Source organism: Trichosurus vulpecula, chromosome 4 (assembly GCF_011100635.1).
Source record: "Trichosurus vulpecula isolate mTriVul1 chromosome 4, mTriVul1.pri, whole genome shotgun sequence".
NCBI classification, from domain to species: Eukaryota; Metazoa; Chordata; class Mammalia; order Diprotodontia; family Phalangeridae; genus Trichosurus; species Trichosurus vulpecula.
In genome coordinates, this window is record NC_050576.1 from 281,595,324 (window position 1) to 281,623,030 (window position 27,707).

Below are 27,707 nucleotides of genomic sequence, written 5' to 3' on the forward strand. Positions count from 1 at the left end.
CTCACTGGAGGGCCCATGAGACAGACCCAGGACTGTTCTTTCCAGGAGTGAGGGGCCTTCATTGCCTTCACCCCTGGGGAGCCACCACATCCCCTGAGAGCTGCATTTCTCTGGGTTTTCTCTGTGGCTCTCAGAACTGGCAAGCTGCTGAAGATGAGGGAGCAGATCTAGGCCATCACCACTATCTCCCCTCACCAAATGGACACCCGCCCTCTCCAATTCCAACCTCCCTTTCCTCCCTTTCTTAGCCCCATCCAATTCACACATAATCCTTTCCAGTGCATCAAAAGCAGTCACAGCTATGGTACTTAACTGCTGTTTGCCTCAGTTTACTCAGTAATAAAGGCACCTACCTCTAAGGGTTATTGTGAGTCTTAAGAGAGACGATACTTGTAAAACCCTGGGCACGCTGCCTGGAACGTAGTAAGCACTATATAAATGTTAGGTGGTGTGGTGGTGTTATTATTACTATGGGGTGAACACACAGGCCTGCTCCCTGACCCTACATTCCTGGCCCACTGTCTCATTTCCTGTCTTGTCATTCCTCGTATGGTGATGGTCATTTCACTCTCTCTGCAACTCTACTCTTGTCTCTGTCTTGAAGAGCTAAGTCACCCCACACGTGGTTCTCATGCCGCCCATCTTCCCTTAACATCTCCCAACTATCTGCTCCCTGCCTCCATCCTCCTATATTCTTCTAACTCTATCTATTACCTAGAGCCATAACTAGGCATTGTTTTGGGTTCAGGGGAAGCAGACCTTGGGCAAACGGCACAAAAAAAGGACTTTTAAGTAAACATTTTAGTATAAATTACCCTCTGGGCAGACTCCAGACCATAGTAAAGCATGTGTGCATGTGCATTTGTGTGTGTGCGCGTGCATGCGCACGCACGCACGCGAGTGCGCGCGCGCGCGCGCGTGTGTGTGTGTGTGTGTGTGTGTGTGTGTGTGTGTGTGTGTGAGCTCATCCTAAATGCAGGGTAGAGGAAGCCAGGAAGAAGGAGTCAGTAGGTGGTGACCCTCCTAGTTTAACAAATGATTCATTTTGGGGTAGCTGGATGGCTCAGTGGTTAAGGTATTAGACTTGGAGTCAGGAAGACCTGAATTCAAGTCCTGCTTAGATTTTGACTAGCTATATGACCCTGGGCAAGTCACTTAACCTCGACTTTAGTTTCCTCGTCTGTTAAATGGGGATAATAATAGCATCTATCTCTCAGCATTGTTGTGAGAATATATAGATATAATACACACATTATATATGTATACATACACATATGTATGTATACATATATGTATATATACATACATATTAAAGCTTAATAGTTTAGAGCTGAACTAAAACTTTTGGGGGGAACCCTAAATATATGTGTGTATATGTACATATATATATATATATGTATATATCCTGTCTCCTCATATCTTTGCATATTTTTTCTTTTTCTCTTTTTCTCTTCCTGTCCCTAATCTCTTCCTCTCATCCTCTTTTCCCTCTTCTATCATTCTTTCTCCTCATCATTTTGTCACTTCAGTGCCTACTCCCTCTTCCTTTTCTCTATTCTCAAAACTCAGTTCCTTTCACACCTTTGTCCCTTGTCCCTTCTTCTTATCACCTCCTCTACTTCTTCCCTTTTATTTTCAGACCTATTCCTATACCCTCTGAGACTGTCTCAATTCCAGGCATTTCCAAGCTAGAAGACAAAATGTTTAGGCTCTGTCCCCAGGGTAGGACTTCCCATCGTGGCTTCAATATCTCCCCATTTCCTACCAAGAGAGAGGATTTAAAAACATTCTTCATAAGAGAACTGGAGTTGGAACCCAAATATGCTACCTGCCAGCCAGTTTTCTAGTGCCCAAGGTAGGATTGGAACAGATGGGTAAAAGCAGTAGCTAGTGAAGGACTGAGGGTTTAGTGACAGGTTTAGGGAGATTGGTGGGGTGAGAGGTGGGGGTCAAAAAACTCTTGGGACTAAAGTGAAGTAGGAACATATTTGGATAATGGGGTGAGGGAGTTTGGATTCCCAGAAAAGCCAGCATGCCAAGATGAAGGCAGTGGATAGAGACAAAGAAGCACTATAGTATCAATAATGCATCCCATCTTCATGCCTTATTCTGCTCTACCTCCCTCCTCACTAGACCCTGGGGAGCAGAGCCAATGATCTTTCATGCTAGAACTGGGAAACATGAGGCATAGATAGGGAAGACTCTTGGTCCAGAGTTGCAGGGTCACGATTCAAGCTCTGACATGCACAGACCACATAGCTTTGATCTAATTCTTGGAAAATGACTGCCCTAGAGTGACTGACAGCAACCTTTAGATAGTAGTGATTCTGGCAGGGATCCCAGGGGTCCTGGGGGCAGGGTGGAAGGACAGTGTCTCCAAGAGAGTCGAAGGAGAAATATTTAAGTCATGTTCCCTTCCAGGAAGGGCTACAGCTGACCTGGTTCAGAAGAAAAGGGAGAATGAAGTGGACATGGGTCAAGATCATAGAACCATGGAATGTTAGATCAGGAAAGGAGGTCAGAGATGGTTTATTGAGTTCAACTTTCCACTTTTACATATAAGGGAATGGAGACAATGAGGAAACCTAAAGTCTGGGAAGACCTTTATGAAATAGCACACATTCAAAAAAAGCAGAATTAACTAGAAGAGGGTATGCACTAACCTCAACCATTAACCATCACAAAAGAGGAAAAGAGAATGAGAATTCAGGGACAAAGATTCTTGAGAGAGACTTGGGGAATGTGACTGGAAGGTGGTTATAACATTTTATGCATTGAAATGGATTTAAATGTAAATAGTTGTGAAGCAAGGTTAATTAGATGTGTTGTGCATAATATCGTTTATAATCCTTTTTTTAAAAGAAAAAAATGAAAATGAAGAAGTTCCATTTTAGAGTCTCATTTTGCTTCCCATAGTAACATTTTCCATTCTTTAGAGACTTGTGATTTCATTAGCACATACAGGGCGTTTGCTGGTGAGGCAGCTCCCTCCATCAACAGCAGTCCCACACCTTCTCTGCAACTTCTAGCCATAGGGAATTGTCTGAGGGTGCTCAGAGGTAAAATGACATGCCCAGGGTCACATGTCATGGCAGGACTTGAATCTGGGTCTAATGTTCTCTCCCCTCTGCCATATTGGCTATTGACTGCCTACTATATACAAGATTCAGTGTTGGGCACTTCAAGATACAAACACACGTAAGATTTGGGTTATTTAGGACAGGATGAAGTCATGGGTTTAGAGTAGTCCAATGCCCTCATTTTACAGATTAGAAAATTAATGCCCAGAGAGATGATGGTTAAACAAATAGTAAGATGCAGAGTCAAGATGTGAACCTGTGTCTTCTGCCCAAGTAGGTGGGTTTTAAGGAAGAGAAAAACAGAAAGCAAAGAAGATGGGAGAGTGTAGTTCAGGCATAAGGGATAGCCTATGATATTAAATGTTTAACAACTGGTTCTCCAAAAAAAGTATTCATGACATACTTTTAAATTTAATATGCATTATTGACATTTTAACTTACTTTCTTAAGTCGACTATAGACAATTCAACAAAACAACAAATCAAGCCTTTGCTGCTCTGATTTCCTAGATGTAAAAGCTCATATTGATAATTTCATTATCTGCTTGACAGTTGGCTCCAGAACAATCATCAAGATTCCTAACCTTTTTTGGGTCTCAGACCTTCTTGGAAGTCTGGTGAAGCCCAAGGACCCCTTCTCAGAATGTTTTTCAATAATTGAAGGAAATGTTAAATTTCAGTTAAAAGTTAGTGGAAATAAAGATACAACTTTTTCCTGCCTGAGTTCTTTATACCACCCCCCACCCTGAAATCTCTTCAGAAGGGCCTTGAACCTCAAGAATCCATGCTCCAAGAGCTTCTAGATGCTAGGGGAGAAGCACCCAAAGGGATGAATACACATAAAGAGGTTGATCTTTGGAGAGATGGACTTCATGCTACTCTCACACACCAAGTAGGGGGTAAAAAGACAAAAGAGAAGTACAAATAAAGTACCAAGGGACTTCAGAGATTTCTGGCTAATCTGGATAAAGGGTAATTAGGAAAAGGATTATGGCCTCATTAGGATGGCGAATCTGCGAACAGCATTTCCTCAGCTCGCCTCACCTTGATCAACTGCTCTCAAAATATCTACTAGTAAAAATAAATCATTTTGGCTTCACAAGTTAGCCAGCATCTACAAAAATATTCCATTGCAAAGCTTCACTTCCTCAGAATATTTCCACACTTCCTGTTCTGGGCTGTTTTCTTTTAGAGAAAGATACCTCTGTAGTATACTGGTGGCCAGGAATTGAACACCACACAGTAGTCTGAGGCTTGAATATCTTGGTTAAATGCACTGCTACTCCTTACTACTTACAGGCTTAGGAGACCTTTGCATAAAGTCAATTTTAAGTTTTAAAAGATGTGATTTTGTGCTCACTGTAGATGCTTTTAGCTTCAAAATAAGAAAAGAATTGTGAGTCAGGAGAATTAATTATACCAGCGGTGTTCAAATTGGAATTAAGTGACGAATGGTAGAATTTGGGAAAAGGTAGGTTAGTCTTGGACTCCCTTTGAGGAAGCTTAGTTATGGACATAGCATTTTTGTATAATTTCACAGTGCCTAACACAGTATCTTGTACATAGTAGATCCTCACAAATGTTTGATTTCCCTGTCCTCTATACCATACCATATTCCATGTTCTGAGAACTCTCCGTTGACCCTGTTTTCAGACTAAGAACCAAGGGTTCCGAACTCAAAGCCTTGCTCTTTCAGAAGTTTAGGAATTTTCTTCTCAGTTTAACCTTAGGGTAAATGACCACAGCCCTTGGCCGGTAAAGAAGTTTGAATTTATTGTTGTTAATGACAGGACACATCCATCTTTCAAGGAGAGAGAATGAGAGAGAGAGAGAGTGAGAGAGAGAGAGAGACAGAGAGAGAGAGACAGAGACACAGAGACAGAGAGAGACAGAGACAGAGACAGAGAGACAGAGAAGGAGAGAAGCTAAGAGATTGTTGAGTACTAGTATAGAACAGGCAAAAAAATGGAAAGCATAGCGCATAAGCTAGAGATAGACTGGGGGCTGGCTGTGCAGTGCTGTCCCTGGGGGAGAGAGTTCTGGGGATGAGCCAGAGCGATGGGTCACACACGGGACAGATCTGGGTTACGGGTGGGAAGGGATAGAAGAGTAGGTAGGAGTCAGAGGTTCGGGAGAATCGAGGGAGGCACAGGTTGGGTAAAACTGAGCAAATCCGCCAAGTCCTCTTACCGTGGCCAGGATAATCCCGGGTCCCGGTGCTGGAATTCCTTTGTGCAGCAGTTTCTTCTCTCCTTGCTTTATTGTCTCCCCTCCTTCGCTTCCCTCCCTTCCCCTCCGCTCCCCTCCTTCTTCGGCTGCAGCTCCTCCAGCCACTGCGACTGGCTGAGTTACAGCAAAGAGAAGGGGGTTGCGGGCGGAGGTGAGCGTTTTGCTCAGGACTGCCTATCAGACTCTTAAAGGTCCAGGACACTGGGCTGGGCAGCGAATCTGACAAAGGAGGAGGGGTGTGAGTGAAGGGTTACCACCTCTCTTCTGAAAAAGGGCATTGGCTGCCCCCGTCTTGATTCTAGCCCTGACCCTAAGTGTTCGGTAGCTCTCAGAGTGAAATCTAAGGAGTATCTGGAGCCTGTACCATTTGGTGAATCACTGCTTTTTACTCTGGTAGTTTTCCTGTGTGTATTTCTCCGATCTCTCCTATCTTTTGTGCCTCGGCTGTCTCTTCAAGTTTCTGTTTCAACTGGTCAGGTACCCGGTCCGTCTGACCTGCTTTCTACAGCATCCAGCCCAGCATCGTGGCAGGAGGAAGAGGCGGAAGGATGGTGATAATTCCAGATTATCCAGGGACTTTGTAGTGCCTTTAATATAGTAGGTGCCTAGTAATTACTTGTCGGACTGATGGATAAATGGATGGGTGAATGGCAAGGTCTCTATAGGAGGAATTTGAGAGGTTGGGAAAAGGATTGGGAATGTGGAAAGGGAAATAGTATAATGTTCTGATAATGAGGGGAGAGTAGGGATAAATCCAGAGAGGAAGTCCAATTTGGGGGTGGGGTGGGAGCAGGTGGAAAGAAACCCTAAGGAGGTACAGAGGAAAGGAGCTCCATCTGCACCCCTTCTCAGCCCCCACCAGAGGGATTGTGAGAAGTGTTTTGCTGTGACATTTTCCAAAGGATGAAACTGACTCTGAGCCTTAGAGAGGAGCAAACTATCCTGATGTCAATAGCTGAGTCAAACTTGGCTCTGTTCCTTGAAATCTCACCAGTGACCTGAATTGGGATCTACCCAGCTTCTGTGATTCTGTCTAGGTCTAGAACTCTGCAAATCTCTCTCAACGTCCCCACTCCTAAACCCACTAGGCCAGACAGCCCCCATGCCTGATGAAGATCAGATCATTTGACGAACATATGAGAAGGTCCTGATGTTCAAGCTAGAGGTTGCCTCGGGACCTAGTAGCTAAGGGCACAATGAGCACCCACCCACCCACATTCCTTCTTGTCTATAAGAAACCTGCAAAAGGCTTCAAGAAAACTTCCCAGAAAAGCTGGCCTTCACCGTAGACTTAACAGGTCATCATCTATATGGCATGATTTTAGAGGTGATAAAAAACATCTCCTAACCCTCAAATATGTTCCCCACAATTATCTTCAATATTCTTGAACTTTCGCTGTTAGAACCTCATTCCTCCAGCTAAAGACACAAACCCTATTAAAACACACAAGTGCCATGGGGAGAGTTTATATGATATATACTTAAGACTATATAAGTTTTAGGACAATAGTCAATCTGGTGTTTCTTTACTGAGAGTTCCCCAAATCAATAAAATCACAGGTGTGGACCCCCACCCCCAAGTTGTATTTGTCACTTAAATTTATTAGATTCCTAAGATCCTGCTTGGACATGGGTAGTAGAGAAAAAGCCCAGAGGAACTAAGGGAAATGAAGGAGGTGCTATCAATGGTGAAAAGGGGCCCAGAGGGACGCTGGAGGCCACCTACTTCACAACCCTCTCTCAGGATAGTCTTATTCCCTGAGCTCCGGTCCTGACCAGCATCTCCCTTCCTATGTCTCCATGCTTAATTTACTGTCCTTGTCGCTCCTCCGGGAATCTGCCCCAGATCCATATATAATCCCAGTCTGGCTAAATTCACCTCTCTCTGAGCCTCCATTCTCCTTGTGTTGCACTGGAATCCTTCCCTTCTGGATAATTAGAAAAGATTCTGAGGCACCCTCAAATAAAATTATTTTAGAAATGGAATCTCAGATGTCATCCTGTCCAATGTCCATTTTATGTATGAGGAAATGGAAGTTTAGAGGGAATAAGTAATTGATTTAGCCAAGGTCACCCAGCTAGTAACAGGGGAATGATGAGAACCAGTGATCTTTCAGCTACATTCCATGGCCTTCTTTAGTGTAATCTTAGAGGGAATGTTAGGGAAACCATGTCAGCTGCAGAAAACGGGAAGATAAACAGGACCCTGAGGACTCAGCAACTATATTCATCCGATTAAAGGTCCTAACAGGGCCCAGGGTCTTGTTCTTTTCCCTTCCCCCATTGTTGTCTATTATTAAAAGGGCCAGAAACTTGAGCAGGACAGCAGTAGCGCAGGGATCTTCTGGGAATTGTGCCCAGGAGAGGTCTTGTGAAAGGCCCTAGGCCTAGCATTAGTTGGCAGAAAGCTCCACTACCACCACCCTGTACCCCCAGCTTCCTTGGTATCAGCCCAATTTTTGAATCTTTATCGGGCCTGATGAGAAAATGGATTCTTAAGGTCCCATTTTCCACCTTGCTATAACCTGACTCAAGTATGTATGTCTCTTTAACTGGGAGTCATGGGGCATGAGGTCAGAATGTATTTTGGTTCTCAAGTAACCCTAAGACTTTCTAGGGTCTTGTCATTTTAATGCAGTCTCACCTTGTCACCTGGAGTTAAGTCCTTGAAACTTCCTGATGGAGTGCCCACCCATCCATGTCCTCATTTCCCAGGGTCACTGCTTTAACAACTCAGAAGGCCTATTAGCATCTCTCCCCCTTTTTCTGTTCTTAGCATTCCACTCCCCAGATAATTTCTTTAAAATGTTTTCAAAATCCTATTAAAAACCATGGTAAATATCTAGACTTCATTTCGGCTCCACTCAGCATTAAATAACAATTTTGAATCTTTTCAACCAGCCCTATTTCATTCTGAGGGTGGGGCTGACGTGTTCCAAAAAGGACAAATAGAATGAATTATTCTGGAAATTGTGAGGCTGTGGCAACCCCCTCCTCCCAACACCATCGATTCCTTAGTTGAAAGTCATTTTAGGCCACTGCAGAGAGCAACAAACCCACTGGCAGCAAAGCTGACTGCCCCACAAAGAACCAGGCAGCCCTCCAAGGGCTAGAAAAGTACGTACAAGGCATGCAAACAACGCTGAAGGAGGGCACCAAGACTCAAGTCTCCCAAGAGAGATGAAAGCAGAAGCACAGCACAGAATGATTCAATGTTCACATCAGCTGCAAAGTCCAGTGTTTCACTGGTACAGATATGGGATGATCAAAATCAGGGATGAAGCAGGCTGGGTGGTGTCCCTGAATGTAGTCACACCAAGGGGCTGTCTGTCCCTAGAGTATAGATAGGGGTCAGGCAGATACAGGCACCTTCTCTGGCTCTACATGGCCCTTATTCTTCAGGTAGACATCCTACCTCTTCCCAGGGCAGCCCACATGCAGCATGAAGTGAAATACTAATTCCCTCTGGAGGTCAGGTCATCCGACCAGAGCTCCTAGGCATCCCACAAATACACGGATAAAATCTCCAAATAAAAAATTATTACAAAACAGAAGCATGTTTTATTTCAATCCTGTTGGGATGAAAAAACACAAAATGGGGTATTTTTTACATACATGAAATCAACCAACTTGCAAGGAATAATACCCATCTTTTCCCTGCCTCCTATATGGGATTCCAAGGCTGGTTGGGGAGGGAAAATGGGGCAAGAGTTAAGACACTATTGGCACAGTAACATGGCCAATGCACCAAAAGACAGGAGAGAAGACAATTTCCCAGGAAGGAAGCCCTGGGCTTCAATTGCTTCCCCAGCAGAGGGGGAGTGGAAAACCTTTGGCTCAGCAAGAGTAAAGTTGGCAGGGATCAGGGTTCCCCTCATGGGCCTCCTCTCCTTGTAGATGACAGGCCAAATGGAGTCAGACAGCTCATGGAGCACATGATGCCTTTGGCTTTCTCAAACCCTTCCTTGGGTTTGGATTATACAAAGCTGGAAGGTAGCTGAGTTACTGAGTGGACAGAATCCGGCTCTGGATCTGGTATAATGTCTAACCAGCCTACAATCTGACAGTGGTGGCTATGTTGGTTCTGAAGAGGCAGAGGCCAACCAATGAGGCCGGCTCCCTTTGTGAAAGTCGGCCTTAAAGAGCCCTTATGTTGGCAAAATTGCCTCTGAAACACTTTGTGAGCCTGGCCCTTGTGATTCTTCCACCCCACAAACTTGCACAGATACTTCAAGCTATCTCAAATGGGAAAAAGAAGCAGTCCCTCCCTCTATAGGGTTAGGGGATATTATCAACCCTAAATTAGACAGGAACATGGAGGGGCCCTTCACCTGTCTGGGGATTAGGTTGAGGCTTCAAACTTACCACCAAAGTGGAAGCACAGCCACGTGGGCACAAGAGGCAGAGAGGGAAAGGGGTTTGTTTTTTTTCACTGTATGAATAGGAAAATAATCTTTTAATGGCAACCCTGTAATTCTCAGACAAAAGGGGAATGTGCCAAGGGGGACAAAGGATCAAGCATATGGGGCCCTGCCCTTGATATATGTATAAAGCAGACTCAGCTAGCTAATACTGATTCAAGTAGACCAATGAGGCAACGGGAGCTACAGAAATGTACCCTAGAGCCAAGGATGGGGTCCTGGGGCTGGGTGCCTCCAACTCAATCCTCACCCTCTTACAGGGGAAAAATCCAAGAAAACCTTGAGAATGTGGGCCAGGGTACCTTCTCCACACCCTTCAGTTCCAGGAGTCTCTTACAGGAGGGGAACAGAAAGTGAGAGGGATGTGACAAGACACAGCAGCTGAAGCCAGAAACAAAGCCTATCACTGGAGGGGAAGTTCCTTGTAACAGGAGGAGGCAGTGGGAGGAGAGGGTGGGGCGGGCAGGCAGCAGCACTCAAGTTTAGGGTTAGGGAGTAATAATGGTGGTGGGCTTCTACTGTCCTCTGGCTTTTCCCTTTTCACCCTCTCCCACTCTTCTCCTACCTCTAAACGGCTCAAAGCAGCTTATAACTGGCTTGCCAAAGGGGATGTAATTAGTGTCAGGACCAACTTTTTAATTTAGCTTGTGCCGCTAAAAGACTTGTAAACAGTACCAAGTGACAATGTTGTGCTGAACACCTCAGTCTGTGCCCACTATGTACACCTCTCTCCTTGAGGGAAAAAAGAACAAAAAACACCACTGAGAGAGAATGAAGAGACATGTCTCAAGTCTTACAGAAAGGCAAAAATGGGAAATGCCACATGGCTTGGTCCCAGGCATCCACCATGCCCTATGCTGCAGCTGCTGTTACTGTGTCCCCTCCCTGTCAGAGAACAGGAGAATGTAGGGGAGGAGGGTGGTCTTGGGCATGCTGTATACTGCATTTGCTGGTGTCACAACCCCCCTGGGCTGTGAGGGGTGCTGGGAGGGGAACCCATTCCTTGGAGCAGCAGAATGAGGCCAGATCTTCAGGGTGGTCCAGGATGGCACCCATATGCCTCAGTGGGGTTTGTCCCTTTTCTCCAGTGCGGTTTGGCGTTGAGGTCAGCGGTAAAACCTGAGCTGCTTTCCTCGATGGTTCTCCCTCCCTTTTCCCCAGGCTGGGGGACAGCGGGAGGGAATAGGGAAGGTCACTGAGGGGGCAGGGGGATGCCGCGGGGGTCGGTAACCTGGCCTTCCTGCAGGTTTTTCACCAGCTGTGCGAGCCAGCGCTTGGTGGTGGTGTCATCTTTGAGCACCTGAGCAAAGGTGGTATCTTTCAGCTGGTCAGGCAAGCACTGCCTGAGTGCTTCACGAGCCCTACATTGGAGAACAACAACCAAGAGAACCCCAAATGAGGCCACACTTATAGGGCAGAGATGTGGCCTTGCCCAGCACACACAGGGTCTAGACTATCTACAGTTAGCTCCAATTGGCAACAAAACCAACTGCCCCTGCACCATACCCGCTGATCCTGGAGCTCACCTGTGCCACCTGCCTGCTCCCCCCATCCTTCTAGCTTAGAATTCAAAACACCCCCATCGAGTTCAAAGGAGAAAAAAATAAACAAAAGATCTGAGTTTGCTCTAATTCTGCTGACTTCTGAATTGAGGTATTTCAACAGAAAGCTATTAAATTACGGAAGACATCATGTATTATTCTGATTTAGATTGAATCACCTATGGCCTTTCGGTACTTGGTTTGGCTATGTAAATGTGGAACTAAAAGTTACTAGCTTTTCAAACTCTGGCTTAAATAGGGAAGACTCAGTTGATGATCTTCCAAAGAAACAAACCTTTGGAGAAATGGCCAGGCTCACTATGTTCCTACACCACTGACTAGGGGTTGAATTAAGAATTGAACTGGAGTCCCAACTTCCAGAGACACGCAAATGACCCTGTCAACTGGCCTGAGAATGTCTGACCATTTAGGCAAGGTCTTCATCATGACTGATGGACTTAACAAAAGTATCAGAACTTGCTGGTCAACATTTCTAATATAAACATTATCTGCAAAGTGGTTTATTTGGATCCAAGAAAGACTCTGAAGCACAGTGAGGTGAAGTACTGCTTCTAGGATCCCTGAAGAGATGTGGGACACAACTAAGAAATGGCTCACGAAGACACCAGCCAAGTTGGTCCTTCTAAATCAATGTCTTTCTCAACCTTCTGGGAGGCAACGAGAACTCCAAACCCAATTAAGTCAAGGAAAGGCTGGATGCTGATCATCTACCATTTCAGATGTGGACTGAAGGAAGCATTTAGGCACAGATGTCATGGGCTTTAAAATCAGTATCTCATATTTTAAAAATTACTCTGAAAGCTCTGAACTTAGAAGACTAAAGTACAACTACATCCATTCTGGTTTCACTCTGAGACACAGGGAAGCCACTATTTACTAGTGTGGGGCAAGAATTTTGCTGGTTCTTCCCTTAATTCCTCACATATGTTATAAATGTTTACCTGGGATTATCTGAAAGGCGAAGGTAACATCTGACCACATGCTTCAGCAGACGGGCAGAAGGTTCCTTGGACAGCTGCAGGACCATCTTACCCTATTTCCCCCAAATTAAAAACAAAATATAGTAAATGCATTCTACAACTCAAAGTTTCCAAACTGCTACTTCCAAATGGAGGCCTTATATTGTTTAGACCCAATAAGAAGAGGACTAAACTGTACTCAACAGAATTTAAGTAAAAGGGATGATAGGCAAAGGACCTCACCAAGATCATGGCGACATGGGAGAACCGCTCATACGTCTGGCATATATAGGCCAATCCAGTGTCATCCAGGAGAATCTTCTGCAGAATGAATGTGGCAACCTGGTGTAAAACAAATTGAACAAGTCTAGCTTTTCGGGATGTCAAATGTCTTCTAACACTTCCACTCCCTCTGAGAGTCCAAAGTGATCAGATGGAGAACTTAGGGCTCCGTATTTCAAGTGGGAGCAAAGAAGATACATATCCAATTGAGAGAGCTGATGCTAAATACATGGCAAGTTAACAGAGGCTATTCAAGGATACCAAACAGAGAGCTGACCTGAAGAAGTAGTTTTATACAATCATCATGGAACCTACTAGGTTTGTTTTCTAGAAGTAATTACTCTGGTTTGAAGAAATTTGGTCCCAGTGATCATGTCTAGATGAGCATTTGGGAGAACATGAATATTTTTACATTCTTAAAGATCTTCAGGAAATCAAATTCCTGTCAAGTTAAATCAAGTCCAAATTCTTCCTGTCTCAGATTAATAAGCTCATCAACAGTTATGCAACTCAATTCAATAAGCATTTATTAAGAGTCTATTACATGGTGGGGATACAAAGAAAATACAAGAATATCGTCTCCACCCCAATGCACTTTTATTTTTTGGGTGGGGAGAGTGATAGGACATTCAAAGAGATAACACAACATGACTAGAGGGAAGAGAGAACAGCGGCAACCAGGAATATCACGAGAGACTTCCTGTAGGAAGTGGCACCTGAATTGGTTCTGAAGGAAGTCAAACAAACTTAGCAACAGAGATGGGAACAGACTGTCTTCCAGTTATTCAGCGTAACTTGTGCAAAGGCAGAGAGAGGAGATATGTAATGTCATGCACAGGATGCAGCCAGCAGCCCAAAGTGCACAAAAGGGAGTTGTAGAAAGGAAGGCTTTAAATGCCAAGTGGGGAAGTTTGTACTTTATCCTTGAGATAACAGGGAGCCACTGAAGAGAATTTGGTAGAGTGACCGATGTGGAGGTTGAACTGGAGAGGAAAAAGACTGGAAGAGTTCACCAAAGCCTGATCTAGGCTAGAAGCCATAGGAGAGAGGGATGTGGAGGTGAGTGACATCATATAATTAATAAGAACTGGTGACTGACTGGGGCAGGCATGAAGGAGAAAGAGTCAAGGGTAATCAACTCCAAGGTTTCAGATCTGGGTAAGTAGGAAGAAGGTAGTTCCTTTGATAGAAATCGGGAGTTTTAGGAAAGAGGTATTTAGGACTGAAGATGATGTGTCAACTTTGACATGATGAGTGTGACATGCCTGAGGTCATCCAGGTAGATATGTACTGTAGGCAACCGATGATATGGAACTGGAGCTCGAGATAGATGAGGGACAATCCAGAACTGTGATTTCATCAGTAAGGGGAACTACGGGCATGGAAACTCTTTTCTACCAATGCAGAACAACAACTTATCTTCAACTCTAGCCAGAGGAAGTTGGTTAGGGGACTGGGAGGTTAAGCTTGACAATGGTTACATAGGCAGTATATATCAAAGACAGGATGGAACTCAAGACCTTTCTCCTTCTAATGTGGCTTCTCTCAGGAGAGATGAAAGTGCATATAAAGAGCTAGAATGATAACTGAACTCAAGGGAGCCAACAACTCCACCAAGAAAGAGGGTCTATAGAGAGAAGACCTATGATAAACCCTTAATTGGGAAGACATGGATAATGATTGGGCCAGAGACACTGAAGTGGAGTGTGTAGCACCAGTAGAAAAACTACCAAGAAAGCAGTGGTACAAAAGTTGGATGAAGAAAGATCCAAGAGAAAAGGATAGTCATCGATGTCAAAAACTGCAGAAGTCAAGAATGTGTCCTGATAAAGACCAGACTTAACAATTAACAGACTGCAGGTAAATCTCAGAAAGAGTGATTTTAGCCAAGCGGGTTGGTAAAGCCAGACTGCAGTGAGCTGAGATCAGGAAGTGAAGCCAATAAGTATACATAATTTTTCTCCCTTTAGATTTTGACTGTAAAATAAAGGAGAGATATGGGGCAAAAGCTTGAGGAAGTGGAAAGGTCAAAGTTGAGTTTTAGGAAAGGAGAGAATGAAATATGTTTCTAGGCAGCAAGGAAGGAGATGACAGATGAGGCATGACTGAAGACAAATGATGAAGGGGTAAGCTCCCAAAGGAGACAGGTGGAGATGAATTGGTATTGGAGATGGCAGCCAGGTGCAGAAGCGTGTGAGAGCAAGTCAATGGTACAAGGAGGGTTCCAGAAAGCTTGATGAAAGGGGAGGACAAGCTAGGAAGAAGCTAGGAACTACTGTCACATAAGCAGTCAGCACCGAAATACTTGGTGAATTAGAGCGAACACCTCCAAGGTGTTCAGTAGTAAAAGAGAAGGCAGTGTGATATAATGGAAAAGGCACTACTATTCCCGGGAATAAAAAAAAAATTGAATTCTGGCATTTACTTGGCAAGTTACAATCTCTTTGAGCTTTAATTACTTCATCTGCAAAATGGGGATAATACTAGCACTATATCTCACAGTGTTGTGAAGAAAATGCTTTATAATCTTTGAAGTATCATGTAACTGAACTGGTATCATAATTATTATAAAAAACTAATGATTATACACAACTTCACAGAAAGTATGTCACTGATCCATTCTCCCTTTTAGTCTTTTCATTCAATTTAAATACTTTAATGCCTTTAAGCATCCTTTAAAGGTCTATTTTCTAGCATGAATTATTCTCACCATTCCCCTTTTAACCTGTTCCAATTCACAGGGATTTAGAATTGGAAGAAACCCTAGAGAGAATCTAGTTCAGCCTTCCCATTAAAAAAATGAGGAAATGGTGGCTCAAGGAGGCAGTCATTTGCCCAAAGTCATAAAGGTGGTAAAGTACAAGAGATTTAAAGGGCCATACTATGATAAACTGCAATATAAATTAAAAAATTCTTGAAAAACAACCACCTACTATAAGACGGTTAGAATTGTATATCCTTTCTCAAACCCAAGTGGGACATATACCTGGAAAAATTCCACAATGAAGTGTTACTGCTTTTTAACTCTAAGTTATTTCATACTAACATTTAGACAAAGATCTGAACTTCAGCATGGCCTTTTCCAAATGGATCCCGGGAAGGTATGAGGTACCAACTCCAGCTATTCAGAGTAAGGGAAAAGGCGCTTACAATAATTCCTCATTCAAATTCAATAAGGAAGGGAACTTAATAACAGTAATAATTAGGCAAGGATAAAAGGGTGTTATTCTTTGGAGTTATCTATCATGAATCAAAGCATGTATTTTACTTAAATTAATAATATACCAAAGAAGAAAAAAAAAGGTTTTCTTTCAAAGTTGCAAAAGGCTAAGTTTATAGATATTTCATAAAAGGTCCCAAAACTCTGAACCACTTAGAATAAAAAGACACAGACATAATGAACAAGGGTCTTAATGCCCAAGAACCAAAATAATGAGAATCTAATTAAACTAAAAGCACATACCGTTTTGGAAAGTTCACTTCCAGATTCCATAATGCGCAAACATAAAGGGATAATTTCTGTCGTCAATAAGAAGTTGATTACTTCTTGTTCATCTGTTTTGACCAGGGCCCCTAAAGAAAAGAATTATGGACAAATGCACTTTATTTTCGGAGAGTGTTTCCACTTAAAAACCACCCTGAATTGTTTTCCCAGTTGGTTGGGGGAGTAGAGAAGCCATCAAACAGAATCAGGGTCAAAATTTCAGTGGCTGTGGTTTGTATCTAAGTGGAAATTAGATTCCTACCCTCCTAATGATTATTAAATAGGGGGGAAAAAAGAGTAGGCTGTTAGTCGCCTGACAAATCAAAGGTGAGGCTCCTGGGAACACTTTATATTGCCAGTGTCTCCATGGCACTGGCCCATCACTTGGTTGTCAACTAAATCAGACCTTAAAAAGAGAGCAGTGACCTAACTTTCCCTGGAATTTCTTATGAGTTGCAGTTAAGAAAGGGAAATGCTGCTCTATAGCCCTAGGATGTATCTGGTTGAAAAACCAGAGAGGCCATTCTGAAATTAGTCCTTCAGCAGGCATGAGTTTCTTTGGATACAACAACTATTTATTTAGCTGAACTCTACTAAGGAAATCACCTTTTTAAGGCAATGTGAGATAGCAGAAAAAGTACTACCTGAAGTTTGTTATTAATAACTGTGACCATTATGCATAAGACAATCCCTAAAGGTTCTTTGGACTTCTGGCCTGAAAAGCACAAGAGGTCAGTGATATTGTCCTAATATTCTACATAAGGAATCTGAACCCTGGAAGGCAAGCACCTTGCCTCAGGCAATACAACAACAACAAAATGGTGGACCGTATGTCTAAGGCCATACATTTTTTCTCCCTAAAACAAAAATTCATAGGGAGTTATCATTTATTGGAACCAAAACCAGAAGTTGGCAAAGACCACCACTACCAATGACTACATTTTCACATTAAATTCCACAACAGATTATAATCATAATTGAATTCAACACTCCACCTCTATGACTCCTAAGCCATGAAAGATGGACCCTTCAGACATTACTTCTTTGAGTGATCTAGCAAGCTCAGTTTCTTTGAAAACATTTATGACAGGGGAAGGAATCAGTCTAATAGTGCTGCTTTGAATGCTCTTCTCCTTCTAACCTTTCATGAAAGCATCATTACACTGGAACAGGTTGAGAAAGAAGCAAAGTACAGATGATTAGTGAATTTTTGTCCAGGAGACATGTGGTCATTTAAAAGGCTAAATTAAGTAGTTTTTATAGCTTGGAAGCAGAAGTGCTTGATTTGGAAAGTATTTTCAACTCGTATAACATCGGAGTACGGAAATCTCATACAAACCAACATTTACTAATAGTGTATGAATCAACGAATAGTCATGGCTTAGAAGGGTAAAAAGGGCTGCCATGTTTTTGAAACTTGAGTTCTAGAAAGTAAGGTATTCATATTTCTAAAGTTATAGGCTCTTTCATCACTCATTTTAATATTGGTTTATTCCTCTCTTCTAACAAATTCTCCCCAGTCAGTAGTTAAGCTGGCCTCATAGTCCCATAATAGAGATATCTGAATGAAAATATCCCCAACAAAAGAAGGCTTCTACAGTCAATTTTCTTGTCTAACATCAGCTAAGAACGTTACAGATGTCACAAATGACACCAAGAAAGGAAAAAGAAATCATGTTGGAGAGAGCCACAGAAATCACAGAAATCCTTTTACTACCTAGAGTTTGGAACAGAAATGGCTTATCTTATTTTCTGGTGGAGACAAAAGCATTCAATGAATTCTCTAGTAATTTCCCTCCTATAAAACAGTAAGGAGAAGTCCAGATACATTAACTTGAGTATTGTGAGCATTTGGCTAGATAAATAGGAGAAATCAGCCCCAAATTTAGAGAGAAAGGGTGTATGTGTGTGTGTGTAGAAGGGAGAACAAAAGAAACTATATTCCCAAAGATTATCTTTGATCACTATGTTGAATCCTTTTGCACAACCCTTCTCCCTAGTCCCCAAAGTTGAGAGTTTTCTTCTTCACCCATGTGCTGATTGCACTCCTACACGACAATCTCTCTTGCTAATACTTGGAAAGGTATAGCCTTGTGGCTACATCTTAAATTTAATCATTTTTAGTCTTTCCTAAGCATATATAATAGCAAGTTCTAGTTTCTCAGAATGGTGCATGATAAATGGCCCATATGATTTTCCCCTTTGTTTATTGCCAGAAATAGACATAATCTATAAGACTGAAATAAATACTGAGTGAATAAGCAATAAGAGGCAGAAAAGAACTCATACCACCTATTGAGAATGATGGTCTTAGTCTTGCAAAAGAAGCCTAATAACTTACCAATAACTCCAAGGCTGGTGAGACGAAGATATTCAAAGGGACGAGTCTTGCTGACCGTGTGCAAAAAGGGATACAAGAAGAGGGGGATATGGGCTGCAAGAAATGCTGACCTTGGAAAGAAAACAATGATATTCAGAGTTCATGTTGTTGATTTCTAATTTTTTGTAGATGACCAAGTAATTCTTTCTACTAAGCATTAGCCTATGATTGTTGTATGAACAGTTTTTTTAGGTGACAAATCTCAGTTTCACCTTTTATTAGGTTGACCCAATGGCTTAGTGAATGCAAACTTCATGCTGTTAACAGCACATGTAACCAAACTTTAGAAAATGATCAATTTTAAGTAATATTTCAAGGCTGTTAGTTTTAACCTTTTTTAGGTCATAAAAGACTATTAAACAGTCAGAAGATTCTCACTGATGTTCTCCCCTCCTCAGATTATGATAAATACTTTTAAGTATAGTCAGGTAAAGTCTTTCAAACCAGAGTAAAGCAATAAGCCTGTTCTTTCCAGGTTTATTTGCTACACACTTCTGTGCAAATTCCTTCTTGATTCCTTCTAAGAACTGTTCAGATATTCTTAACATTCTTTAATATCCTTGCCTTTTGTGCTCTCTTTTGGTTCTTTATCTTGGATAGAGAGAATCAGTTCTTGGTGCCCTCTGTGAACTGTGAGTATTCCCCAAGGCTATGTCTTCATCTCTCTTCGCCCTACATTTTCTTAGAGCTATCATCCACTCTAATTGCTTTAGACATTGCCTCTATGAAGATACATACACACAGCCCTGATCTCTCACTTGAGCTCTAGTCCTGTATTTCTAATAGCCTGTAGGAGGACTTCTACCTAGACATTCCACCGCCATATCAAATTCAACATGTCTAAAACTGAAGCCACCTTCCTTCCATACCTGGCATGGTTCTCCTCTTATTTTCCCTATTTATGCTGACATTATCCTCCCAATCATGAAACTTGAATAATTCTTTATTCTTTTCTTCTTTTTTACCTTCATTCATATATATAGATATATGTATACATATAAACACACATTTGCCCGAAGTCATAAAGGTGGTAAAGTTTAATTTAAAATGTTTTATTAATTATTTACATTAACATTTTTCTGAGTCATCCATGGTAATGCTATATGAGCACATATACACATATATTAAAAATGTACCTGATTTCTTAACTTTCTGCCGCCACCACTGTAGGTCTTATCACCTCTTGCTTATACTATTTTAATAGTCTCTCAACTAATCTCTTTCCTTTCCAATACTTCCTTCAGATAGCTGCCACAATAATATTCCAAGTGACTCCCTAACGACCACAGGATAAAATACATAGTTCTTAGTCTGCTATATAAGACTCTCCAACAATCTGGCTTCAATGTACAGTTTTCCACATTTCACACTCTTCTTTCTACTCTCTAATCAGTGAAATAGCATTCTGAACAGTTCCTTGTCCCCTCCCAGAATTTGTGCAGGCTTACTGTCCATGCCTGAAAGGTATTCCTCATCACTGCCCATTCCTTTAGGGCTTATACTATGGTGCCATTTTCTCCATGAAGCCTTCCTTGCTCTCCCCAAGTAAAAATATTGTCTATTTTGTCTTTATGTTCTACATTATAGCATAGAGATTACTGTTCATCCTACTCCTCTAATTTAAGGTCCTTGAAGGTACTATTTAAAAAAAATTCTTTGTATGTCTAGGATTAGCAAAGGTAGAAGGCACTTAATAAAGGTTTGCTGAATTTATTTTAATTTGCAATTGAGTAATGCAACAAATGCTTAGGTATAAACAAGGTGGCTAAAATGGAATTTTCCATGAATGGAAATACTAGAGCCAGTTCCTAAGATTGGCAAACATACAAGAGCTCTGAAATAATTTAGTTTTTTTATATAACACACAAAGGTTATTATCAATACAATTTTCTGATTTTGTAGATATAGAAATTGCAAAGGGAGAAAGGAAGGAATCCTGAATAAAGTTAATGCTGAATGCCCATAGCATCCTTAGAATCAATATGGCAGAATGTACCTAAATCACATAGTCATCCTCTCCCACCCCCTGCCCTGCTTTTTCCCAAATGTGGAACTGTAAGCAATGTCAACTTTAAAAAAATTTTTAATTTAAAATGTTTTATGGATTTTAAAAATATTATCTTCATTTCTGAATATATCCCTTTCTTCTTTCCTTTGCTCACCTCTTGTAAACTGTACCCCCCTCCCCCCAAAAAACCAACCCAACACAAAAAGAAATAAAAGCAATCTGGCAAGTTAAACCAACACATCAAGAGAGTCTGACGGTATATGACCTTAACCTTTGCAAAGGGAGGTTTATTTTCTCATCATCAGGCAGTTAAGTGGTACAGTAGATAGGGTGCTGGGCCTAGAGTTGGAAAGAAGAGTTCAAATCTGTCTTCAGACACTTACTGGCTACATGATCCAGGCAAGTCACTTAACCTTTGTCTGCCTCAGTTCCCTCAAATGTAAAATGGGGATAATAGTACTAACCAACCTAATAACTAGTTGTTATTATTATTACTTCTTCTGGGACATCAATTTAAAAAACCTGCCCATGCAAATCAATCCTCACTCCCAAATTAAGCATAATTTGAATCCCATTCCATCCAAAGCACTTACCTGGTTTCTGGGTGTGATGCCACACACTGCAACAGTGCCAAAGCATTGCAAACTCTGTTAGACTGATGTGCAGTCAAGGTAGGTGGATTGATAGATGGGTAAATATTTACAATTTCCTAAAAACGAAATAGCGCTAGGTCAACAGGAAATGCTTGGTTACACCTTAAGTGTATGGTTCAGAAGCTCTGAAGAAAAGTCCTGGTTACCTTTGCCCTATTACAGTCTACTCACCGGCAGAAATCCCAGCACCTTGAGCTGCTCAGATTTACAGAGCCAGACAGCAAATTCTGTCAAAGCCTTGCCCTCCCCTCTCCATTCCTCTCCACTTTACTTTCACCCCACAGCTCTCAGCTAGGCCACAGCCCTTAACACCTGGAGTCCGTGCCTTTCCCCTATAGAAGGAAGCATGGTAAAGTGGAAAGAGTGGGAGAAGTCAGATGACAGGGGTTCCAAACTCCCTTACAAATGGTATCTAATATATACTACCTGTAAGACCTCAGGCAAGTCACTGAAACAGCCTAATCCATCAAAGAAGTAGACTGGACCAGATGGCTTCTAGAATCCTTACAATCCCCAGATCTTTAATCCTCAACTTAAATTACCATGCCCTTTGTCTCTTTATTTAGAGGAATACATAATTAACAGGTTTTGGACCCCCCCCCCCCCAAGATTTAGATCATTTAGTGCTAACTTTAAAATGCTAAATGAGTTTGAGATTAATGAATAGACTACTTTTTAAATGTAAAATTTTTAAATGTTTTCATCACTAATCTACATGCAGGAACTGGTAGCATAGTCAACCACAGTACTTCTTGCCATTATTTTAAATTTAGGCATAAAAAAATCTACTCTAGGCTACAAACAAAAAGGGCTAAGATGAAATACAGATGCGCACGTGTACATCTGGAAATACTCACTACTACGCTGATGATTTAATTACCCCAATAACTGAAAGTCCAGAATAGGGGGAACAATAACAAAGAATGCTTTGAGGATTATTTGGTGTAGGAAAATAATCTACCTGATGGATTTGAAAATCTGAAGATAAATGATCAGGAACATCATGCAACATTTTAAGGGAAGGAAAGCTAATTTGGAAAAAATTAAGCATAGAGAAAACTCCACATTCTCCCTTACTACTTGTGTCCTATCCTATTTTAAAAGCTTTCCCCATATGATATTTCTCAACAAGGATCCCTCTGGCATTAGATCACCATTTTAAAATACACGAGTTTGCTTTCCTTTCATTCTGCATTAATAACTTCCTCAGGTCTCAACTCTTGCTTCTACTAGCATATAAATGCACTCTTGTTCTTAGCTGTAAGAATGCATCTATCTCTTTCTTACTACCAACCCTCTTCCAGTTGCCATGAAAGATCAGCTGGTGAGTCACGGCAGACACTCTCCCTATTCATTTAGGAAATGCTGAGACACAGGTGTGAATAAGATTAAATTGCTACCGTCCCATATACACCTACCTGTAAGAGAGCTGCAATAGTACCAAAAGAGTGCCACAACATGGGGGCAAGGTCAGGAACGGATTCACGCTTTTTACTCAGCTCCAGGAGAGCATTTTCCCTGGTTTCTGGACTGGACAGCTCATTGATCCACTGATAGATCTTCTCTCTATCCACTTGGGCCAACGCTGTAGGCACAGGCTTAAAGGGCAAGAGCAAACAGAAATGAAGTTTCATTAATGCCCAACTGTTCGTAGGAAACAAACTTAGATGCATGTGATTTAATACTTGAGTTGAAGGTATCAACTGGCTAGCCTGAATCATAATTGTTAGAGCAGCAGTGTGACCTTGGCAAAGTCACTTCTCAGAGTCCTCATCTGCGAAATGGGGGAATGTGAGATTGGAAAAAATGATTTCTAAGGTGCCATCTAGCTATACCATTCTAAGCTACTTCTGATACCTATATCCACCAGAGGTAGGCTACTGACACCATTTTATTGATGTGCAATCATAGAACTGAAGAATGAAACTGATTTATCCTGAAGCAAAATTAAGTCAGCAACAGACTTTGAAAAGATAAACTTTTAGACTCCCATCGACTCCTTCCCCCAACATGAGCAACTTTTATAAATAGATACCCTGGATAGAAATAGGAAGCTCAATATCATTTCATAGGCTTTTGCCAAAGGAACCATAAAGTGCTCTGCTAAATGGACTGAAACATCAGGGAGCTCCAACTCTTGCTTCTTTAAGTGCTTTGACATGGACTACATCTTATAACTGATACACTGTGACCAGTGATGATCCTCATGGAATTACCAACTCCTAAAGCAAACAACCCTGGGGAAGTAGGCCTGTTCTTTTTCCAACAGCTAATAAAAGTACTTGTCCTTTTTACACCACCATAGACAGGCCCTGAACTCAAGAGCAAAAGACGATTTAAAAAGTTATTTTTAGAGAATTGCTCCCCATTATGGGGATAATGTGGAAACTGATTTAGAGTATTCCATCAGCTTAAAAGCTCAGAAGAGAAATGAGTTAGGATTTCAAGTAAAAACTTTCACTTCAATCTTTAGCTTTATGTTAAAAATAGAAGAAAAATGAAATCATTAATCTAGGTCCTTGCCATATTAATACAGAATCTCAAAGCACAACCCAAGAAAACACCTCATGCTTCGAAGGAATAGAAATTTAAAACCTGCTTTACTGTGCTTTTGCATCCCTATTTTTCTAAGCTGTAAAAAATTACATGAAGGTGATTTTTAATTATTATACCTTTCACAAACACAGATTTAGATGATTCATTTTTCTGCACATAAAGAAATATAGGTCCATTACTTGGTAGTATTTTTCAAACTTAACAAAGCTTGGGTGCCCCAAATCACTTTCAGTACTATAGGGGAGAGGGGAAGAAGAGAAGGGTTTTGTGGTATTGAGTAGAAAGGAGTATTTTTCTATTTTAAAAAAGATTACCTTAAGGATTTACAATTCAAATATTGCACCACTTTCTTTTTTCCATAATAGTCTAGCCTGTGATAGACTGGTGAATATGGTTGGTTGCTTGATCTAATTAGACCATTTTGCCCTATAACAGAAAACTTAATCTAGGATTTCAATTACATCAATCACTCAACCTAGATTCAATTGATGAATGGTTAAAGAATATGACAGAAACAATGTACCTTGTATGTTACGGTATAGTTTTTAGTTAGGGACAAGGAAATAGGAGAGCTACTGTCTTCCAGACCAAAGATGACAAGTTTGCTTTGGATCTATGAGCCAAATAAAGTTTTCAGCTTTCACGGAAAGAAAAATAAAAAGAGGAAAATTCGGTAATCTTGGTAGATTACTGGCTCCAAATCTTGGAAAAAGCCCAAGAATCAGTGTGTATCTATAAAAAGGACTCAATGAATCCTCAGCAGAAGACTCAAAGACAGCAATAAGTAGCACACTGGACCTTTGTGTGGCAAGGAAGTGTAACTCTAAGGAATCTCCCACATACTGAGTAGAATTCAAGAAGCCCCAGGTAGGTCCCATTGCTACCTGTACTAAGACGCATTGGTCCTCCTGGCTGCTTCTAATCAAATTATCTTTGCTCTTCTTTGCTATTACAAAAACACTGCTAAGGAGCAACAGATTCATTTTGTAAATGAAAGAAAACTCATTTACCCAGAAATGGATCATGAGCAAAAGCAGCTTATCAACATTCTTAAATAAAGTTTCAGAATAAGTGTTTCTTGATTCTGTAATCACAAAGTAATCAACTATCACCATAAAACTGTATGTATACAGCTGGATACATAAAGTCGGTGGTTTTGTTTTCCAATAAATACAAATTTGTAGTTAAAGAAAGCATGGAACCAAGTGAGAATATTCTGGTACTCTTTCCCAGCCTATAAAATATGGACTTGGGTAGCAACCAAACAATGATACCTCGGATTTATAGAACACAATTCTTCTAAGAAATACCAGTGTGGAAAAAGAGTTTGACCATTTATCACCGTACTACCTTAGGTAGTAACAAACATGGATTATTACTCCTATTCTAAAAAGTTATTTAGAGGAACAATCAAAGAGGTTAAGCAACTTGCCTAAGCTCTTAAGGGAAATCAACAAAAGAGCTAAATTTGAACATGGTATATTTCTACAGAAGTATTGTTTCCCAAAAGGGGGGAGGGCTTTCCCTTGGGAAAATAACACCAATTATAGGCTACACTTGAGCATCATACAAGCCATATCTCAGGGAAAAAGTACAGCATACTTTTAAACAAACTAATGTTTTCCATTACTGTAATTTTCCTGGGAGAGAAGGGGCCAGGAATTTACCACAACTGTCTACCTAGTGATGAACTCTTTTCTCCCTACAGTAATGCATTCAGACTGCCTACTAAGGTTTGGAGGGGTCTTTATTTGCACAGTATCATAACCATTCTACTGAAATCCCACGTCTAGAAAAATGGGAGTTCTGCCTTTAACTTGCTTTACGATCTCAGACACACCACTTAATCTTTCTGAGCCTAATCTGTAAAATGGTAGTAATTCACCAGGTATTTATTAAGCAACAACTATGTGCAAGGAAGGGCAGCTAGAGCAGCAGGACTGAGTCAGGAAGACTCATTTTCCAGAGTTCAAATCTGTCCTCAGACACTTACTAGCTGTGTGCCTGGGCAAGTCACTTAACCCCATTTTCCTCAGTTTTCCTATCTGTAAAATGAGCTGGAGAAGGAAATGGTAAGCCATTCCAAGATTTTTGCCAAGAAAACCCCAAATGAGGTCAAGGGATAGTTGACAGGCCTGAAACAACAAGCAAACAGTCCCTGTCATCAGGGGGTTTTAGGCTCCCCCTAAGAGAGAATTCCAAATGAATACAAAGTAATATGAGGGAAAGGATCAGCAAAAGGTTCCTGGGTGGAGAGGAGGGGGAAAAGATCTGAGCTGAGCCTTCATGGGAACTAGGAGTTTTAAGATGAGCATATGTTCTAGGAAAGGGAAAAAAGCGGTTGCAAAGGTGCAGAAGCAGTACATGGAATGTCATATACAGCAAGCAAACCCGTTTAGTTCCCAGTGGAATGAAGGTGAGGGGAGTACTTTAAAATAAGTCTGGAAAGACAGGCTGGAGCTAGGCTGGGACACAGGCCTTAAAATCCGAAGTCTGCTCACTGGTCTCCCTCCCAGAAGAGATCAGGATAAAGAGGAAAGAGGGGCGGGGTCGGATGACAGGTTCCCATCTCTCTTATTAATAATACCTATTCCATGTGTGGAAAACGGATGAAAGGAAAGAGACTGGATGTAGAGTGCGTGACCTTTAAAAGGCTATGGCAATTCTCCTGGTAAGAAGCCCCGCACTCAGGTGGCGGCACGTGGGTGCGAAGGGTGGGCGTGGGAGTGGCCAGACAGGTGTGGGTGGGGAGGGGAGGAGGAGGAGTGAAGAGCCGAAGATGACTGGGAGGTGGCCCACCTGGGCAAGTGGAAGACCAGCGGGATCTAGGACACAGCCCTGAGGTCCAGCCAGGGTCGAAATGAGGCTGATGACTCGGAAGGGACGCGCAGGCCGAGACTGGGGGATCGGAGTCATGAAAACCAAGGGAGGAGATGGGGTTCGACAGATGAAGTACTTAATAAAATTAACCCCGATCATTCCGGTCTCTTCCGTACCCCACGCCAGAAGGTTGGACCAAGCTATAAAGAAGGTGCGGAAAACAAAAGGCTCTGACACAGGCAGGGAGGCTCTCGGCCCATCAGCCCGCGTTTACGAAGCGCTTACCGGGGCCGTGCCCGGCACCAGGCGGTCCCTGCCCTCAAGGAGCGCACATTCTAACGGGAGAGACGACAGGTCTACCGATCCTCGGAAAGAGCTAATGGGAGGGAGTCTTCGGGGGGGAGTCGGGCCCGGATGCACCCAATGGGAGGCCAAGAGGCGGAGACAAATTGGGTGGGGGGCGAGGGGGGCGGAGGAAGGAAATAAGTTTTGCGGAGGGCCGCGAGATGGTGCCGGGGGCGCAGGAGAGCAGGATCCCCGGCATGGACAGCGCGGCGGGCACGAGGAGGGGAGAGGCGCCGGGGCGGAGGCCGAGCCTGGGCCCGGGGACCCCGGGGAGCGACGGAGGCCATCCCCGTCGCCACTTACCGCGGCCGTCGCCAGGCTGTGCATCTTGGGAGCGGCCCCTACTCGCTTGCCGCCGCCGAGGGCCCAGGTCCCGCGTTCCCACTTCAGCACCCGGGACGAGAAGCCGCGGCCACCTCCATCAGCCCGCCGCTGGCTCCGCCCCTTTCACCGCCCTCTGACCTTTAACCCCGCCCCCACACTCGGGCGGCCTCGGCCCCCGCCCACGTCCGGCTCTAGTGCTCGGCGAGGGTCAGCAGTCCGGAGCTAGGTCCGAGTCCCCTCCCCTTTTAACTCCTAACGGCCCTTCACAGTCTAGAGCCGGGTATAGGCCCTGCCCCGCCTAGAGAGGCAGGAGAAGGGCGGGAAAAAAATAGGAGCTAGATACCTTGCCCTCACCCCCGCGCCCAATGGGCGAGGAGAGCGCATGCGTAAGGAGCACCGGGGAGCTGCTGGGTAGAAAATGAGTCACGGGAGGAAGGCGGAGGGGGCTAGGGTTGGGCTGCGCAGGCGTGGCGGGAGGCGGGCTGCAGCTGCTTAGCGTCTCTCGGGAGGAGCCAAGGAGAGGGGCGGTGGCAGGGGGCGGGGCGAGGAGGGGCGGGGCGGGAGGTTGTGCGTACGCACGCACGCACTGCGTCCGTCCGGCCTGG

The 27,707-nt window shown here is 42.7% G+C and overlaps 2 protein-coding genes across 4 annotated transcripts in view; both read right to left on the minus strand.

Annotated features, from left to right (window-relative positions):
- PLCD4 (phospholipase C delta 4) overlaps nucleotides 1–5,434 on the minus strand; it is a 28,618-nt gene extending 23,184 nt beyond the window's left edge. For 2 of the 3 annotated variants that reach the window (XM_036755313.1, XM_036755314.1), the window contains exon 1: nucleotides 5,270–5,349. The gene's annotated coding sequence lies outside the window, so the exon portion shown is untranslated. Of the gene's footprint in view, nucleotides 1–5,269 lie in introns of all 3 variants that reach the window. The other variant, XM_036755315.1, reaches the window with a different exon arrangement.
- A 3,412-nt stretch (nucleotides 5,435–8,846) lies between these two features.
- CNOT9 (CCR4-NOT transcription complex subunit 9) lies at nucleotides 8,847–27,482 on the minus strand. The gene is made up of 8 exons (XM_036758025.1): nucleotides 27,082–27,482; nucleotides 22,476–22,655; nucleotides 20,998–21,113; nucleotides 18,358–18,467; nucleotides 15,996–16,105; nucleotides 12,494–12,592; nucleotides 12,233–12,324; nucleotides 8,847–11,090 (listed from the first exon to the last, which is right to left on the minus strand). The coding sequence occupies exons 1-8, from the start codon at nucleotides 27,103–27,105 to the stop codon at nucleotides 10,922–10,924; spliced, it is 900 nt and encodes a 299-aa protein (XP_036613920.1). The 5' UTR covers nucleotides 27,106–27,482; the 3' UTR covers nucleotides 8,847–10,921.
- Between the last annotated feature and the right edge of the window lie 225 nt (nucleotides 27,483–27,707).